The following is a 15212-nucleotide window of genomic DNA, read 5'->3' as shown; positions in this document are numbered from 1 at the left end:
TTTCTTTCCCCTTTGTTATTACCATTTGATAACCTCAGCATACTTGGGGTTTAGCTTTCTTCATGGACTATGTCTTTGCCTTTCTTTTCTATCCTGATAGAAGAAAGAGTCAGAAGGAAATTACATGTTTGGGAAATTCCTTTGACATTTACTTGTTTTAAATGAGCAATTTAGACCTTGTATACACAAATTGCCTCCAAAATCAAGTAAATATCACACAGATTTAACTACTGAATATTGTGTTCAAGATTTATCTTAAGAAATAAACCTATACAGTTTAAAGGTAGTATTTAAATATTTAATCTCAAGTGAAGTATGAACCATTTTGTTTGATAAAATAAATGCTGTTAGTTTTTATGGCAGACATTTCAACTTAGATTAACATTAGATTAACTAACATTAGATTAGTTAACATTAGATTAACATTTCAATTTAGATATTTAACTTAGGTTATTATTTTTTTTTTTTTAAAGATTTTGTTTATTTATTTGACAGAGAGAAATCACAAGTAGATGGAGAGGCAGGCAGAGAGAGAGAGGGAAGCAGGCTCCCCGCTGAGCAGAGAGCCCGATGCAGGCCTCGATCCCAGGACCCTGAGATCATGACCTGAGCCGAAGGCAGCGGCTTAACCCACTGAGCCACCCAGGCGCCCTAACTTAGGTTATTAGAGTGCTACAAGATACCATATGAACTACTAACTAACATGGGAGAGATTAACATTTTTTAAGTGTTTTATAGTTTTAATAGTCATTTACTATATATTAGTGTCATGTCACTGCTCTAAAACCTCTCTGTTCCTGGTTATATAGATTATATTATAACCTTGACTCTAATATTATAGTTACCTCAATTATAGAAATCTTAAATGACTTTTTAAAAACTTTTAGTATTTGAGAATAATCGGAGAGGCAGAATTTTTTACATTGAAAATTTTTAGAATTTCTGCATGGTCCTTCAGCTTTTTAACTAGTACTTTGTTTATAATGCCATTTCAGGTTTTTTATTTTAATTCCATAAATTGTAGGTTGTTGTAATACTTAAAGAATTTCTCCTCAGACTTTGTGACATTTAAGTAGAACATAGTTCTACTCGTTGCCTATTGGAATTACTATTTCATTCAATAGGCATATTAGTGTAGGATATCTAGAGATTAATTTCTGTTCTCTGGGCCATTTGGTTCAACTAAATCACTAGACTGTCCTGTACTGACTTAGAAAACCCCCATTGAGCTAGGAACACAGACGGGGAGATCCTTAGCCTTTGTTGTTTCTGTTCCAGTCCCAGGTGCCGGAGTTCCCTTTCAGTACTTTATCAGAGCTATTTTTAGTTCATATAAAGTAGTCATACATAGCATTTTTAGTTTATATACATACAGGCTGTGTATATGCACACATATACATGTAGATATATGTGGTGCATCTTCATGTATATATGTTTTAAAAATGAAATAAATCCTACATTTATATAAAATAACCGTGCCGTCTTGAAGGGTTGAAGGAAGTGGATTGGGTGGGTGGGATGTGTGGTAGTTTAACAGTATATGTTCTAGGTCACATGACCTGGGTTCTGTAACTTCTGTACCTGAGTTTCCCAGTCTGTAAAGTAGGATAATAATAGTATGTACTTGTTAGGATTGTTTTGAAGAAGCTGTAAATGAGCAAATACATAAAACAAATCCCCAGAGCAGTGTGCTTGGCACACAGTGAACGCTTGGTTACCATCATCATCGCCACTGCCTCCACTATTGCTCCGCCACCATTCCTCTAAAAAGCTCTAATTGTTTGCCTAGAAGTAGTTTCCTTGTACTTTAGTAACAAGGATCTTAGGTATTTTTAATGTTCTTAACACCTGCATCCATAATGCTAATGTGGCGGTATTATTACAAAACATGAGATATCTCCTACTTGTAATCTCTCTCTGTCAAACAAATAAATAAAATCTTAAAAAAAAAAAAAAAGGAAAAGAACAGAGAACATGAGATATCAAGAAAAAACCAAAATGTACCTTTTAAATCTTAAGTCAGAGATTAGAGAAAATTTAAAATCAGTTTTTAATCGCCTAAGTAAACATCATTAATATGCCTGTTTTTAAAGAGAAACGATGGCTGGCTAGCCATTTATTTTCTAGATTCATCTCAAAACCTCCATTTAACAATTTAAATCACTTAAGTTTTTATTATTAAAAGAAGCTGCTTTCCTGATTCTAGTGAAATATTATATTTGGATTAAAGAAGATATATCTTTTAATCATACAGTTTTAGAAAAATTTATTTTTATAGCCCTCTTATTTACATATGGATACTGCATAAGGAAGGTAGCAGATTAGCCCCATTTATTGCATAGGGATGAGGAGTAGCATTCTGGAACATCAGGTTGTCCTTTGCACTCCCATTGTTTGCTGTGTTTGCCTGCATTCTGCTGTCCTTACTGTGTTTATTTGGTGGATCCTTTTTTTCACCTCTGACTTGAATATCACCATTCAGCAGATGAACCCCAAAGTTTGCCATGCATTCAGTTGTAGCATAAGGCCAGTGTGAAGGTCCTAAAGCCCCAGATATAAATCAGCTTAGGGCGCCTGGGTGGCTCAGCCCATTAAGCAACTGCCTTCAGCTCAGTCCTGGAGTGGAGCCCACATCGGGCTCTCTGCTCATCAGGAAGCCTGCTTTTCCCTTCCTGTGCCCTCATCCAGCTTGTGCTGTCTCTCTCGCGCACTCTCTCTCAAATAAATAAAAAATCTTTAAAAATCAGCTGAGCAAAGTCAAACTTCTCTGGAATCTGTACCCTAGATTATGTTTATTTCTGGGGCCAAGTTTCAAAAAGAAGGCTTATGTTATTACAAGCATGTGAGCGGTGCCGCTTACCTCTTACCTACAGCCACAGGTAACCATTGATTCCAGAAAATTTTTCAGAAATTTTCATCCATTAGGCATTTCTGTATTGGTAACTCTCACCGTTTTAAAAACTATTTCTGTCAGGTAAAATTAAAACTATGTATTAGTATGTTCTATTAACAATACTAGTCACTTTTCAGGGTCTGATTAAACCTTTTGTGTGGCATTCTTTCTGTTTAATCCTTTCAGTCTTTTTGATTTTTTTTTTGTTCATTAAGGTCCTATGGCAAAGAGAAGAGTGATTTGTGAAATAAAAGTATTTTAACTGCTCTAATTAATGTATCCCAAAAAGAATAATCTATTTCATTAAATACTAAAATGAGTCTTTCCTGGGTTATTTGTTTCTGTATGTAAGAAGAATGACTTTCTGGTATTAGGAAAATCAGGATTTTAAGATATGAAATTTAAAATGTGCTAAAATTAGATTCAGAGAGACATGTCACATTTCTAGGTCTTTTGATTAGATTAGTAATACTCCCGTTTTTATGTTCAGGTGTGCTTTGATATTTAAATAATCTTTTACTAAATGCAGAAGTTACTTTCTGTGAAACACAGAAAATGTTTAGGCGAATGTAAATGAGGTATGTTATCTTTTGAACAATTGAAGATGGTATATGTTCTTTTTAAGAGCAAAGGCTTTGAAAGAAGACAAATACTGAGGTGTTTCACGTACTAGTAGTGTGGCTTTGATTACATTAATTAACTTCTATCTATGCTTGGATTTACCTATCTATAAAATGGAATAGTAATACCTGCCTCATTGGGTTCAAGATTAAAGGAGAGAGGGTTATTATTGGTTACTTAGTTACCATAGTGGTTTTTTTTTTTTTAACTACAGTGTTCATATTTTTGTTTCATGCTTGTACTTTTGACATTTCCTTCCATTTGAATACTTGATTTTTTTGTCTCCTGTGGGCTTATGTCTGTCCCCCTGGGTGTAAGATCTTTTGTGTGTCAAGGGTGATATTACAGTGCTAATGTTCAATACTTGGCAGTATTCTGATCCTTAACTAGTACTAGTAATACCAGTGTTGACTAACTCTCCTTGCCTGACTATAGTGCTGCCATTATTCCTTGTTTTGTGGTAATAGATGAGGTTTGTATGGTCCTGTTATTCCAGCCTCCAGACACCATTCCAGATCTACTGGTGCCCTCTACGCCCCCGATGTATATGGGGCCTCAGGTGAAGGATGAGTACATTTTCACTATCATCTATGCATTCATCTCAGATTTTTGTCCTTTTCAGTTTCCATTGAATTGTATATTTATGTTTTTAAATCAGTTTGTTTTTATTTAAATTTAATTTGTTGGATAAGTCATTTGTGATTTTTTTTAATTTTCCCCCAAGTAACTTTTTCCCTTTCCACAGCCTTGTTTGGGCATTTTTCTCACTGACAGGTGACATTTTTTTGTGTGTGTATAACCTAAGTTATGTCATGTTTAAATATGGAATTGTTTTATGTTCTCAATTATGTACTTCATCTTTGTACATGTTTTGGGAGAAAAAAAAAAACCAAAATGGTGGATGAAGTGTTTTAATTGTAAATGATGGTGTAGAAAGTAGTTAAGGGGGAGAATCCATCTCTAGTTTGTCTTTACATACCTCAGAATGTTGGGCACACAGTAGGTGCTTAATAAATATTAATTGACATGTCTTAGTTATTAATTGAAATCAACCTATCTTGAAGGGGAATAATAATTGTTGGAGGGATTTTTTTTCCCTTGTAAATTGGTGTGGCTTTTTTGAGCTCCCTGGTCATTGTTGGTTTGAGGTTTGATCTTTGTTCTGGACTACTCCGTGGCTCACCTGAATGGATGAGATTTGCCTGACTGATAGAGCTGGGTAATTGCAAGGGCTACAGATTTGCAAGCCCTTAGCCACCCATTCTTTCTTCTGTCTTCTGGTCATAAATGTATCATAGCTACTCTTTTTTATATTCGTTTTCCACACACTGTCAGTAATTTTAATTGCCTTTACCATTTTATTTGACGAAAAACCAAATGTACCCAGAAAATACAGAATTGCTTTTAAAATGCTTTGCCCCATTGGTTTTTTTTTTTTTTCCCCTTCCCCTTAAGGATCTTAAAGTTTCCAGTGTGACACTGTTATATTTATGACTCTCTCAAAGCTGTTTTCCTCCTTCTGACGAATCAGGTCCAGGGTATGGGATCAGCCAGTCAAGCCGACTGTCATCTTCTGTCAGTGCCATGCGAGTCCTGAACACAGGTTCTGATGTGGAGGAGGCGGTAGCAGATGCCTTGGTACTCTTCTCCATTTCCTTATCATTACAGATCTTCCCATTATGAAACTAATGTATGGGTAAGGCAGTCTACCAGTGCAGAAAAGGACATGGGAAAATGCTTGTGGATTAAATCTAGGAAGATCAAATGTGGACAGTGTAAAAAGCAGAACAGTATAATCAATTCTTGATCTTTATTCTTGGCCAGAATTTTCAGCCAAGGGTAAAAGTAATTGATGGCATGTTAGGAGTATAAATATTGATGTCATTAATATGGTGACGTGTTTTATGCACTGTAGTACACTAAGAGTAAGAGTAGATTATATTAGTATGTGAATAAGTACACTACAAGCATATATTCAAAGCTTGCTTAACTTTGAGTATTTAGGGATTGTGTTAGTTTGGGGTAGGAGTTTCTAAGAAAGTAGAATTTCAAGACAAATGATAATTTCTGAGAAAGTAGAATTTCAAGACAAATGATAATTAAGATATCCTCCTGGCTCTTTATGCCTGACACATTAAACAGTGAGATTTAAAAACATCATGTACAGATCCATGATAGTTTGTCAGAAGAGTGCTGTACATATTTCATTGTTGTTTTTCTCACTTAAAATTACGAAGGACGTGTCATTTGAACAATGAGTATAATTGGCTTTTGCCAATTTCCCAAGTCAGTTCAGTATGATGCTTTCTCTTTCAAATTAATCCAGTGTTTGAGAAGCATTTACTCAGTTTCTTACACAGAATTTATTAAAGCCCTCATATTTGTTTTGAAATAAAAAATACATCGTGACTTTTAAGACTGTATAATCACATTTTAACCAGTGTTGATATGATGCATTTTATCCCACATATTTGAGAAATAAGTTTTGAAAAGTATTCATTGGTCATAGCTGTAATACAATAAATGTAATCACATACGTAGTTCTGCTCTAACAGTCTACGTGTGCTGAATTTTTCCCTTTATCTCACCCATTTGATTAATTTTCCAGAAATAATACAACTAAGTAGGAACTTTGTTCTCTTAGGCATGGAATATGATCACATCTTGTTCTGATGATTTTAAGTCAGTCAGATGCTGTAAATTTACTGTTTTTCATCATGTATTTCTCAAATCATATTTTCTAGTTTCTTTTTAAATAGGAGATTTACTAGTTAAATTATGCTCACATTTTATGAATTGAATGGGTTATTCTTGAACTATTACTTAAAATACTAAGATGTGTTTGAAATATATAAAGAATATTTAACTAGGCCCAAAAGCTGAATTCCAATAATTTGATTCTGCCTACTTCCATTATTTGCATAGCATAGATACTCCAATTATAACTATTAATTTCTAGAAAAAAACTTTCCAACTAATAAGCCTAATTTGTACCTTGGGAAAATCACAGAAACAAAGTTAACTTTGGAAATGACAAAAGGATTCAAGTAGAAAATTTGAGGGACACCTGGGTAGCTTAGTTGGTTAAGCGTCTAACTCTTGATCTCAGCTCAGGTCTTCATCTTAGGAACATGAGTTCCAGCCCCATGTTGGGATCCGCACTGGGCACATGGAGCCAACTAAAAAAAAAAAGAAAATTTTAGTTTCATTAGGAAAACTGGTTATGAGAGTATTTTTGTAGCATAGGAGTAAAGGATTTCGGCAAGATTGAAGATACAGTCTGCTAATAAGCAGTTCTCATGTACCTATATATTAAAAAATTTAATGTTTCTGATTATGGGCATTGTTTATGCCTACTTCATTGTGCTGTTTAGCAAAATGTTCTTCATTATTTTCAATTTTTCTCTTTAAAAATTTACTGCTCTCAGCTCTTAGGAGACATACGGACTAAGGTATAGACATTGCTGTTTTCTGAAATCTTATGATACCATAATTTTTTTCTTTTGCTTCATCAGATTAACACAGATGATAGTCTTCTAGAAAATACTCAAGTGGAAGTAATAAGATCCTTTAATACCCATTTTTCTGTATATGTGATTATCAATAGGGAGATGCTGCTTGAACAGAATGTCCTGTGGGGGTTCTTGTCCTTCCAGCTTGACTACTTCATACAAATGAGATGTGTTATCATTCACAATGATGTCTATAACAAAACTGATTCTAGAGCCCAACACAGGAAGTGCCATGTTAGCACTTTCTAAATTAAGTTGATGTCTCTAAATCAGTAAGAGGCATTTAGTGATGAAACTGTCTTCATAAAGCTATTTTGAATTAAAGTCAAGTTACTTTTTGCTTTTAGATTTTAGACTTGGGAGAATTTGTAGTGACTGGAACTGTTTTAAATTATTGTGCTTATTAACGTGTTTCATAGAAATGTCTTCATGCTCATCAGCCTAAATTCAAATATCAGATTTTATAAAGATGTGTTTCCAGTCCTTCCAGGGAAATCTCAAATAAGCTATTTACTCTCATTTAATTGTTATTATGTAAGGTATTATTAGCAGTTACATTTATTAAATAATAAGCTTCAGATGTAAAGAAATCAAAGGAATCTAAATAAGCTTTCTCGCATTTATTGAAATAGATGGTACAGACATTAGGAAAACATGGAGGACCCTCAGGGGGCTTGCCTCCTAAAAATAGTAGCAAGCAAAATAGGTTCTCGTTATTTTTGTCTGTATTTCACTTCCTAGGAAATATGAGGAAGAAAGTATGGCAAGAGAATTGGTAGCAGATATAAAAGGGGAACTAGAGAAAAGAGAAGGCAGACAAGAAAAATAGAAGTCATACAGGAAAATGTGTTTTCCTGGTCTATTCTCATTCTTTAAAAAGTGGTGTTCTCTTCTTAACCAACTCAAATTTCAAGTAGTTTCTTTACATTTATACTCTAGTAGTTACTGATTTCCATGAAAATGAAAAGGAAGAGGGAAAAAGCCACAATTTTGAGCACTTCCCACTTTAATATCCGAACTTTCATATAATCCTGTTCTGTTTCTGCTATATCCCATAAAGTTTAAAAATATTTCATCTTCTACTAAAACATGTTTTCTGAAGCAAAACTAAACATTGATAATAAAATCAGTTATCAATTCATTGATATAACATTGATAATTTTATTATTACAGTGATTAGCCGCATGCTTGGTTCTGATAAGTAAAACCAGTCTTTGTGGTCAATAAAAATTGTAAAATATCAGTATATTATTTTGGCTACTGCTAATAAGACCCTTTATGTGTAACAGAAAAAACCTGCTCGAAGAAGATATGAATCATATGGAATGCATTCAGATGATGACGCCAACAGCGATGCATCTAGTGCTTGTTCAGAACGCTCCTATAGTTCTCGAAATGGTAGTATTCCCACATACATGAGGCAGACGGAAGATGTGGCAGAAGTCCTCAATAGATGTGCTAGTTCCAATTGGTCAGAAAGGAAAGAAGGCCTCCTGGGTCTGCAGAACCTATTAAAAAATCAGAGAACACTAAGGTGAGTTGTGTTGTCTTAAAATAATAATCCTATCAGTTTAGCACTTTCAACTTGACTTTGTCTGCATAATACCTTAGAGATATTAGTATGGGAACAGACTTGTTTGAAATTAAGAAGATGGCATCAAAATATTTTCCCAGGCTTCAGAATTGTCTATACTATATATACTAGAAATTTTTGTTTAAAAGGTTACGTCTAATTCACAAATAGAAATTCATGAAAAAGGTATTAATTTTTAAAATTAAAAAAAATAAAGTGTACATAAGATTAAAGCTAGCCAGTTTATTAAAATTCATTCCTGATAAATTTTTCAGTAAGAGAGGGCGCCTGTGTGGCCCAGTGGGTTAAAGCCTCTGCCTTCAGCTCAGGTCATGATCCCAGAGTCCTGGGATCGAGCCCCACATCAGGCTCTCTGCTCAGCTGGGAGCCTGCTTCCTCCTCTCTCTCTCTGCCTACCTCTCTGCCTACTTGTGATCTCTGTCTGTCGAATAAATAAAGAAAAATCTTTAAAAAAATTTTTTTTAAATAAAAAATTTTCAGTAAGAGGAAAGAATGTTTATGCTCACTTGAACATGAAGGTGTATTCTCAGTGTTCATGTAATTTGTGAGTCTTAGTGTAATACGAAATGGAATTGGAGTGAATTTCTCTTAACTTTATATTGGTTTTTTGTTTGTTTGATTTGGTTTCCTTTCCTACTGGCTTTTACTTGCTTTTTCCTTCTAAATTCTTTATTGTCTTTATCTGCATAATGTTTTAAACTTCTTTGTTCAACCCCTTTAAGAACCTAGATTTAGGTAACTCTAAGTTTGAATGTAGTGGAAAATTAGAGGAATACTTACTGACTTGATACCTGAAATCAGGGTTAGAGTTGCTAGCTGTACTTACTTTAAAAAGTATTAAAACTAGGGCACCTTGGGTGGCTCAGTGGGTTAAAGCCTCTGCCTTCAGCTCAGGTCATGATTCCAGGGTCCTGGGATCAAGCCCTGCATCGGGCTCTCTGCTCAGCGGGGAGCCTGCTTCCCCCTCTCTCTCTGCCTGCCTCTGTGCCTACTTGTGATCTCTATCAAATAAATAAATAAAATCTTTAAAAAATAAAGTATTAAAACTATTTAATTTAAAATAGATGTTCAGGGGCCCCTGGGTGGCTCAGTGGATTAAGCCTCTGCCTTCAGCTCAGGTCATGATCTCGGGGTCCTGGGATCGAGCCCCACATCAGGCTCTCTGCTCAGAGAGCCTGCTCCCCCCACACACATACTCTCTGCCTACTTGTGATCTCTCTCTCTCTCTCTGTGTCAAATAAATAAATTTAATTAATTAATTAATTAATAATAAATGAAATAAAAAATAGATGTTCATCTATATACTGTCTAATATATTTTAATGTTTTTATATCACAGTTCATGAATCATTGCAGTAAATCATAATATTGTTCCTAACCCTGTCAAGATTAGGTTAGTATTAGGTTCAGTATATCATTATCAGTGGCAAGAGGGTAGGCAAAGCGTAGAAAGATTTTAGCCCTCAGGTGGCCAAATTTAAGAAAACATCTTAGCATTTAAAGGATAAGATTCATGTGCTGGGAATGTCATTTGTACAGTTTCCCCTGTTGTGCTACATTAATGAAATACAATTATAGTTCTTTTCATAAAACTTTTAATTTTTAATATAATGTGGGTTGCAGCAGAATTATTGTTGTATTTGATAAATTTGTATTTATCCTTGATTAGTAAGTCCCATACATTTTTTGATTTGGAGGACTATTTTGTTTTTCTATAAGAAGCCTAATTACAGCTAAGCTTATTTTAAATGAATTCTTCCTATAGCAAGGTATTAATAAGCTACTTTGGGGGCACCTGGCTAGCTTAGTTGGTTAAGTGTCTGACCTCAGCTCAGGTTATGATCTCAGGGTTGTGGGATCAAGCCCTGTCCCTGTATCCCACCCTGCTTCAGGCTCCCTGCTTAGGGAAAGCAAAGGGCCTTTGCTTGTCCCTCTCCCTCTTCCTCTGTCCCTCTGCCTGCTTGTGCTCTTTCTGTCTCTCAAATAAATCTTTTTTTAAAAAGAAGATATTAATAAGCTGCTTTATTATTTTGACAGTCGAGTTGAACTGAAAAGATTGTGTGAAATTTTCACAAGAATGTTTGCTGATCCTCATGGCAAGGTATGTTTTAGTATTTAAGATCACTTACTTCTCTGGGATGTCATTTGTGGATTGCCAAAAAAAGCATAAAATAATAGCAAAACACTGTAAGCCATTTCTTTTCAAACATAATTGAAAGTGTTTGATATCATACATAATTTAGAAATTGCTCTCCAGTCACCATTTAAACTTCTCCAGAGAGATTGTTTTAAGACTGTAAGCTGAGGGATAGAGTAATAAGCATGATGCATAGAATTAGTCAAACTGAACGTGTTTGTATCACTAGAAACTTTTTACGGTTTGTAAAGAGAGAAAATTGGGGTAAGTTGAAAAAAGGTCTTCTTGAGAACTTTTAATTGTTTTCTTCTTTTGCTGTGTTAATGTAAATATATTCTTATCTTAAAAGAACAATTGTATAGAAAAGAATTGCCATTAAATAACACAAAAGCACAAAATACCTGTTGGCCACAGTTTGGTAGTAACATTAAAAAAAAGCATTTCATATGTTGACGTAGTCCATAAAAATTTTCAGAGCACTGTTTAATTTTTAATGTTGATTAAAACATACTTCGTTTTAAGCACTTAGGCATAATCTGCATGTATACCGGGAAATTTTGGTTCCCCTTGCAGGATAGTTACTGTTAAAAAATATATTTGGTTACTCTGTTTTCAATAATGTGTCTGACAGTGGTGAAACTTTACTGTCTTTTTTTAGGTTACCAGTTGTCTGCATGAGAATTTCTAACTTCAGTGAGAGGGAGATGTGGAAGGGAAATTATTAAAAAAAAATTAACAAATTTCACCTTGTTTTTTTTTTTTTTTTTGTCTTCACTTTGTTGTTGCACATATCATTCTCATTTTTTTTCTATTTTTGATATTTTCATTACTTGCAACACTACTTTAAAGATAATAAAATCCCACTTCATATAGAAACTAAAATCTAGCTATAGATTTTAAATTGCTTCTACTTTAAAACGGTTTTCAAAGATTACCCTCTATCAGAAGGTGTACTTATTTTATCCAAGAATGCAAGTTTCCATTATAGACAAAGATTAAAAAACACTTGGCAACGGGGCGCCTGGGTGGCTCAGTGGGTTAAAGCCTCTGCCTTCGGCTCGGGTCATGGTCCCAGGGTCCTGGGATCGAGCCCCGCATCGGGCTGTCCACTCCGCGGGGAGCCTGCTTCCTCCTCTCTCTCTCTCTGCCTGCCTCTCTGCCTACTGGTGATCTCTGTCTGTCAAATAAATAAATAAAATCTTTAAAAAAAAAAAAAAAAAACACTTGGCAAGCAGTTTGTTTAAAATTTATAACTTTCAGGGGTGCCTGGCTGGCTCAGTTAGCGGAGCTTGCAACTCTTGATCTCAGGATCATGAATTCAAGCCCCGCATTGGGCCTAGAGGTTACCTAAAAATAAATAAATAAATGAAGTTTATAACTTTCAAACTGAACATGTAGATAACTGTATGATCTTACACTTACATTGCTACCACTAGTTATAGCTGTAGGACTTGTTTTAATGCAAAAAATCTATCAATCTTGAACAAATTAATTGTTGGTCTGTTTTCTTGGCAATAGAAACCAAAGGACAAAACAATTGTTATCTGGATGGACCTCTTTTACAAACAATATTTTAGTAATTATCTATGCGACTTTAAAAAATAGATTTTTTTTTTTTTTATATTTTCTTTGTTTATTGGCCAGAAAGAGAGCTCAAGGAGGGAGAGTGGCAGGCAGAAGGAGAAGCAGGCTCCCCACTGAGCAAGGAGCCCAATGTGGTACTCAGCCCTAGGACTCTGGGATCATGACCTGAGCTGAAGGCAGACACTTAACCAACTGAGCCACCCAGGCGTCCCTAAAAAACAGAATTATAAAATATCTTCAGTAATATCTTCCCTGCTGGAAGGTATAAGACCAAAGGTGGATTATTTCTTGAAGCCTCAGTTTATTTTTTGCGAGGACAATAATATAATTTAGTTGGATGCTAGAATTTATACATTAATAAAAAAGAAACACTTTTTAAAGAGTCTCTTGGAGATGAAATAGGAAAGCTGAGTTTGATGTTGAGAAAGGAACTGAACTGAGCACATATGCTTGGCTTCCTTTAATAGACATAGAGAACCAGGTACAGTCCTCCTTAGAATTGCCACAAACATGACTTTTTGGTTTTTCTTCATCGGTTTTTATAACAATACACAGTTCTTACCAACCCATCTGGTTTTGTTCATTTGATTATGTTTTTGGCAGTTTAGTTCAATGAAAACCAAGTGTAATGGGAAGATTTTTGTTAATTTGTTTCTGCTTGACTTTTGTTTGGTGGTTGTCCCTCAGAGGCTCTGCCAATAATGTAATTCATTAAGAATAAACTGGATATGTCACCATTCTCTGCTGAGTTTAAAATGTCAGGATTTGGGGCGCCTGGGTGGCTCAGTTGGTTAAGCATCTGCCTTTGGCTCAAGGAATGGTCTCAGGGTCCTGGGAGTGAGCCCTGCATCTCACTTTAAGCTCAGTAGGAAGTCTACATGTCCTCCTCCCTCTACCCCTTCCCCCGATCATGCTCTTTCTGTCTTTCTTTCAAATAAAAAAATAAAATATCAGGGTTTGATTTGAGCTTTTGCATTATATCCTGATATTATTAAAATAGCAGATCTCTCTCTCTCCCCATTTTTTAAATATATCTTGATGTAAAGTACCAGCAGCACCATCTTTAGGATCAAGCATTATGATACTTTATTTTCATTCCAGATACAGTTTTGTTATCAGAAGTAGACCACTTTTTTGTTCTGTAAGGGCCATATAGTAAATATTTGCAGCTTTGTGTGCCATAAGGATCTCTGTCACCACTACTCAACTCTGCCATTGTTGCACAGACATTTATACACAATATGTAAACAAATGATTATGGCAGGGTTACAACAAAACTTTATGAACATTGAAATTTTAATTTTCATGTAAATTGCCCATTTAAAAAAAATACTTTTTAAAATCATTCTTAACCTGCAGACTATAGTTTGCTGATCCCTGTTTTCTATGCTCAGTTCTGAGTTATTGACACTATAGTAGAAACATATGTCCAAGAGCCTCTGCTCACAGAGATCATGCCACCAGTTAGATGAAGGTTGGGATTTTTTTTTTTTTAAGATTTTGTTTGAGAGAGCAAGAGTGGGAGAGCACAAGCAGGGCAAGTAGCAGAGGGAGAGGAAGAAGCAGGCTCCCTGAGGAGCAGGAAGTCCTCTATGGGACTTGATTCCAGAACCCTGGGATCATTACGTGAGCTGAAGACAGTTGCTTAACTGACTGAGCCACCTGGGCACTCCAAAGGTTGGGATTCTTGAAGGGAAACAATGTGTAGGCCCCTGGTGAAATCATCCAGTGTATTCTGGTATTTCTCTGCCATTCTCCATTAACTGATCTGTGATTTTTGTTTAAATGCACAGTGCTGCCTTGTAATGCTTCTTCTCTCATCTTTCTCTTCTCTTCTCCAAGGAGACCATGTCAAATAGTTTCTCTCCTCAAAACTGCAGTCCATTCACCTCCGAGCTTATGTTATGCCCCAAGCATATTTCTTGGCTTCTTAGCTCACCTAGAAATTGGAAGTCATCAAGCAGAAACTCTCATTTCCTGCCTCCAAACCAGCCACTGTATCTACACAGAAACCCATTCTTTCTATCTTCCCTCCTATTGGAATGGAGGGAGGTCTCACCTTGAAGCTATTATTAGCCACAATACTCTATTGGGCCTAATTTTTTGCTAATATGGTCTCATCTGCTTGGCTTCCATGAATTGCTCATAAATTCCATTTTGCTGGTTGAAATTTCTTTTTGTTTTCAACTTTATTATTGGTTTTTCGATTTATCTTTTCTGTCTCCTTTAAGGAATGTGATGTGTCTGTTGTTGAAGTGCCTGTTGTGTCTTTTTTTTTTTTTTTAATTTTTTATTTTTTATAAACATATATTTTTATCCCCAGGGGTACAGGTCTGTGAATCACCAGGTTTACACACTTCACAGCACTCACCAAAGCACATACCCTCCCCAATGTCCATAATCCCACCCCCTTCTCCCAACGCCCCTCCCCACAGCAACCCTCAGTTTGTTTTGTGAGATTAAGAGTCACTTATGGTTTGTCTTTCTCCCAATTCCATCTTGTTTCATAGATTCTTCCTCTACCCACTTAAGCCCCCATGTTGCATCACCACTTCCTCATATCAGGGAGATCATATGATAGTTGTCTTTCTCCGCTTGACTTATTTCACTAAGCATGATACGCTCTAGTTCCATCCACGTCGTCACAAATGGCAAGATTTCATTTCTTTTGATGGCTGCATAGTATTCCATTGTGTATATATACCACATCTTCTGGATCCATTCATCTGTTGATGGACATCTAGGTTCTTTCCATAGTTTGGCTATTGTGGACATTGCTGCTATAAACATTCGGGTGCACGTGCCCCTTTGGATCACTACGTTTGTATCTTTAGGGTAAATACCCAATAGTGCAATTGCTCGTTCATAGGGC

General features: G+C 35.6%; 1 protein-coding gene across 46 annotated transcripts in view; it reads left to right on the top strand.

The window, feature by feature from the left end:
* The window catches only part of CLASP2 (cytoplasmic linker associated protein 2), a 190212-nt gene that overhangs the window by 120556 nt on the left and 54444 nt on the right, over nt 1-15212 (top strand). For 21 of the 46 annotated variants that reach the window (XM_032305449.1, XM_032304611.1, XM_032304335.1 and 18 more), the window contains 5 exons: nt 4011-4073; nt 5046-5152; nt 6943-6966; nt 8316-8560; nt 10657-10720. In XM_032305449.1, coding sequence (XP_032161340.1) covers nt 4011-4073; nt 5046-5152; nt 6943-6966; nt 8316-8560; nt 10657-10720 — 503 coding nt within the window. The remainder of the gene's footprint in view (nt 1-4010; nt 4074-5045; nt 5153-6942; nt 6967-8315; nt 8561-10656; nt 10721-15212) is intronic. The other 25 variants (XM_032305950.1, XM_032305676.1, XM_032305597.1 and 22 more) reach the window with 3 other exon arrangements.

This window comes from Mustela erminea, chromosome 1 (genome assembly GCF_009829155.1).
Source record: "Mustela erminea isolate mMusErm1 chromosome 1, mMusErm1.Pri, whole genome shotgun sequence".
Taxonomy (NCBI): domain Eukaryota; kingdom Metazoa; phylum Chordata; class Mammalia; order Carnivora; family Mustelidae; genus Mustela; species Mustela erminea.
Note: the sequence above shows the minus strand (reverse complement) of the source record. Positions and strands in the feature narration are given on the sequence as shown.